This window comes from Trichoplusia ni, unplaced genomic scaffold (genome assembly GCF_003590095.1).
Source record: "Trichoplusia ni isolate ovarian cell line Hi5 unplaced genomic scaffold, tn1 tig00004193, whole genome shotgun sequence".
NCBI classification, from domain to species: domain Eukaryota; kingdom Metazoa; phylum Arthropoda; class Insecta; order Lepidoptera; family Noctuidae; genus Trichoplusia; species Trichoplusia ni.
Window position 1 is genome coordinate 16973 of NW_020800533.1, and position 4178 is coordinate 21150.

Here is a 4178-nt window from a genome sequence, read left to right on the forward strand (position 1 = left end):
ACCACGGCTTTGCCTGTATGCGGAAGAATCGTTGCCTACACTGTTTAAAAAAATGTCAAGTGGCGCGTAAAGTTACCAAATTTTAATTTGATGTGGTTCTGTTAGTGGAGTGCAAGTTAGTTGGAACATTAAAATTGCATTAGGTTCCTTTTATTATAAAAATAATTTGTGTCCGTTAAGTTACTTAAATAGGTAAAAGTAAAGTTTTAAAGAAGTGGTATGTAAACATACAATTTTACTGTATTGCTGTATAAATAAACGTTTTTAATTATTCATCAGTAAAATATTGTAATTATTACCTGATACATTACCTGATACATGGTTAATAAAAGTATTCCAATTTCAGCTAAAATGACGAATCGACCGACGTATTCTCAAATAGAATGTTTGGCGGAATTCCTGGAGCAAAATCCAGGCATAGCCAAAGGCTTGCTTCGGACCACTCAAGCCAAATTGGAAACGAAGCGAAAATGGGCAAGCTTGGCAACCTCCTTGAATTCTCTTGGGGTGCTAATAAAGATGGTCAAGGCTGGGCTATGGTATTAAAAAATCAATTAGATATTAGAATCACTATTATCAGGCAGTAATTAAATAACAAGTAATTTTATTAACATTAATACATGTTTTAGTATTGGGCTGAGAAGAAATGTGGTTTGACAGTGCGCACAACTCTCATCTTCAATGAGGCGCACTGGTGGTGGGACAGCAGACAACTTGCCAATATTGTCTGCTCTAGATAAAAGGTTGGTGACAGTGATGGGTGGACAAGAGTTTGCAACTGGCAACTCAAGCTTGGCAGTCAATTCATTTCCTGAATTGGTATGTCTATAAAATTTAACACAACTGTGATATTTATTTAATACATTATATTTTATTTATGAAATAACAACAACATATCATTTTATTATTTCAGCCGAGATCTGTTGGTACAGAACCATAGGTTGTTGAAGAAGAGGTAAGCCACCATGACGTCATGGAAATGCAGTTCGAGCAACCGGTGCATGTTTCCCCTATACTTGGCACATCACATAGTGAAATAATACCAGAAACCATGAGTAAGTCTTGACTCGATTCTAGTGCTAATTTTGTATTTTTCTTTCCTATTCAAAGAGTATACTAAAATAAACCTTTGCATAGTTGTGATTTGTATTCAAGCAAAGGATACACTCCAAATACCTTTAGTCAGTCACGCAACCCAACTTAAGTGTGTAACATTTGAAGTGGTTTGGCACTTATCATATTACGAGCTATGGCATAAGGACTTGTTTTTTGTAACAACAGTTTGACACTACTTGAGTAAATTTATGGAGTTTCTATTTTTTTTATATATATTTCAGTACCTGTGACCACGCCACTACCGACTACGCCACTGTTGAGTAACAATCTTCCACGACGGCGACGCCGGTCTTTAACTCAGAGGCAGGATACAGTGACGATGGAACAGTTTGCCATGATGGAAGAGCAGCGGATTGAAGCCGAAATGACAACAGCCCAAGCATTAATTCAACTGTCACAACAAATTGGCAATATTGCAAGGGCTTTAACATCTATAGCTACTGCAATTTCAGACGTAGCCAAATCCTTAAGAAAGGCATCTTAACAATTTGTTTTGCAAAAACATATCAATTGTTATTAAAAGTAGGACATATATTATATATTATATAGTATGATGCATATATTATATAGTATAGCATATATTTTAATCTAATTTTATTTTAATACTACCATGCAAAAATAGTTTGAAACAATGCTTTTACACCTATAATAATATATTATATACCTACCTACTTAGCTTTCTACTTAATCTGTTGTATAAAAAGGGCCCTTAAAACGTAAGAATCTATAGGCAAACGCAAATTTAGACATTGTGCTGCATACTGTATTGTTTCACCTTTTGTTAGTAATTTAAAATAAAGCACTGCCTGCTGTTTTACTATTATGTGTAAGAACCTTTATAAGGTACGATGAGAACCTTATAAAGTTTTAGGCTACCTTCTGCTTGCCCACAACTGCTGAACTAAAACATTTCGCTTTTTGATGCCTTGTCTTAGTTCAGCAGCTGTGCTGCTAGTTGATTCTTGAGAAGTTACAGTTGGGTAATCTTTCCCATATTCTGCTGTATTCTCATCTTGGTCAAAATAAATCCTATTGATACACATGTTGTGTAAAACACAACAAGCACTAATTATTTTGGCTGCTACATCAGGATGATAATGTAGAACCCTATGCCCGATTAAGCACCGCCACCTGTTTTTGAGGACATCAATGGTACGTTCTACGGTATTCCGTGCAGTGCAGTGTAACTTGGTGTAATATTCCTCAGGGGACCCTTGATGAGCATCAACAATAGGTGTCATCATGTATTCCCTCTGGGCATATCCGGAATCACCTGCAAAGTAAAATAAATTTAAATGTATTCACAATCAACAAAACTACAATCTCAGATTAACTATTTAAATAATTTACTTGCCTAGTAAAAATACAGTTTCCCCATTATTATTTAATTCAATTAAATGTTGTTTCACCGGATGCTGATTCCAGACGAAACTATCATGTGATGCTCCTCCAAATGAAGCATCTACTGACAGTATTCTTAAATCTGAATCAGCTATCTGAAAATATATAAAACAAAGATATTTAACTAATTTCATAAGCAATGAATTACAATTCAGTAATAACCAAAAATATTGACTAACAACCATAACATTTCTTGAATGAAAATGTTTGCGATTAAAAAATCTCTCTTCATTTTCTGATGGTCTAATTATGGCTATATGAGTGCCATCAATGCATCCTATAACAGATGGTATACTGAATTTTTCAAAAAATCTGAAACAAGGCATGTTACATAGTTACTGCTATTGTAAAATCAATGCATTTTGAACATAAAACATTATTAAGTTCAATAAATGAGTTGGGTTTTTCTCATTACCTATCTCAGTTTTACAGCATCTCTTTCACGACGAGTTTGAGGAAACTTGATCCATTTCCTTTGTATTAAGGGATGGTTAAGAGCTGCTGTTACCTCTCGAATAGAACGAGAAGTAGATTGCTGACTCATTAGGCTCATAACTGCCTCCAACTAGCCTTTGGTAACTCCCAGTAGCATAAAAGGACAATGCCACTAAAACCTATGAGAAATAAGTACTTATTAAGCTATTGATCTTGTAAACAAATGTCATACAAATACAAAATACAAAATAGTTTATTTCTTAAACAAATAGTAGCAATCATATTGTGATTTGAGCCTTCTTTTAAGCAAATAAAGCCTGTAGTAGAAGACTCCGCTATTCCATAACAAAATAAATTACAGTTAAAGATACAAACATTTCTCACATTCACATAATCAAACAGTTGAGTAGATACGTATATGTCGGCGGCGTACTCGTGCCTAGCTATAATATGGCTGCACGGGGGGAAACCACGTGACGCAAGACACGTTCGCGGAACGAGCACCGACGCGTCATTCGATTCCCCCACTATCCCCACTACGGAACTTGTTTTGCTTCGGACTTATAAGGGAGGGAGCGACGGCCGTGCTGTCAGTCTCGTAGTTCTTCACAGCATCCTTGAAGAGTTGCAACTAGCGATGAATTGTACAGCACACCGTGTGACAGGAGTAGCACCACTCACACTCGTCACGCAACGAAAACATTGCATACCAGCAGAACTGCTTAGACTCGTTGACATTGTGTCACGTTCCTTTTTATCTTCCAGGATTATAAAATGAAACGATCGCATGTAAAAATAACAATATAAACTATATTTAAACTAAATTTAAAAGTAATCAAGTCAATAAGTAACGAGTGGGTAATGAGTAAGGTCGGTACAAAGGTCGGACCACGTAGAAGGTTGCGAACACCGCACTCTCCTGTTTGGTGGCAGTCGGGGGTGGCGCGATGGCCTCGGCGACAGTCAGTCAGCGGAGCAATGCAGGTCCTCAATCGCTTAGAAGTCCCTGGAACCGTCGTTCCAAAATAGCATTAGGAACTTATATTGTTAAACCACCATTGCAAGCCTTCACCACCTTACAGAAAGAGGTTGGCATCTACTAAAAGGCTAGTCTAGGTTCAGTAGATAACAAGAAGGAAAATACTATGCAAGCGAAAATGTACTAATGATAGTAAGAATTAATAAAAAGAAAGTAAGAAAAAGTCTAAAATATCTGGTGTTGGCGA

General features: G+C 36.4%; 1 protein-coding gene across 1 annotated transcript; it reads right to left on the bottom strand.

The window, feature by feature from the left end:
- Positions 1-667: 667 nt before the first annotated feature.
- LOC113508239 (putative nuclease HARBI1) lies at positions 668-3733 on the bottom strand (the record flags this gene model as incomplete). The annotated part of the gene is made up of 5 exons (XM_026891196.1): positions 2937-3733; positions 2478-2829; positions 2248-2369; positions 1993-2145; positions 668-825 (listed from the first exon to the last, which is right to left on the bottom strand). Coding segments are annotated over exons 1-5 (919 nt in total), but the record flags the coding sequence as incomplete, so codon positions are not given.
- Positions 3734-4178: the final 445 nt, after the last annotated feature.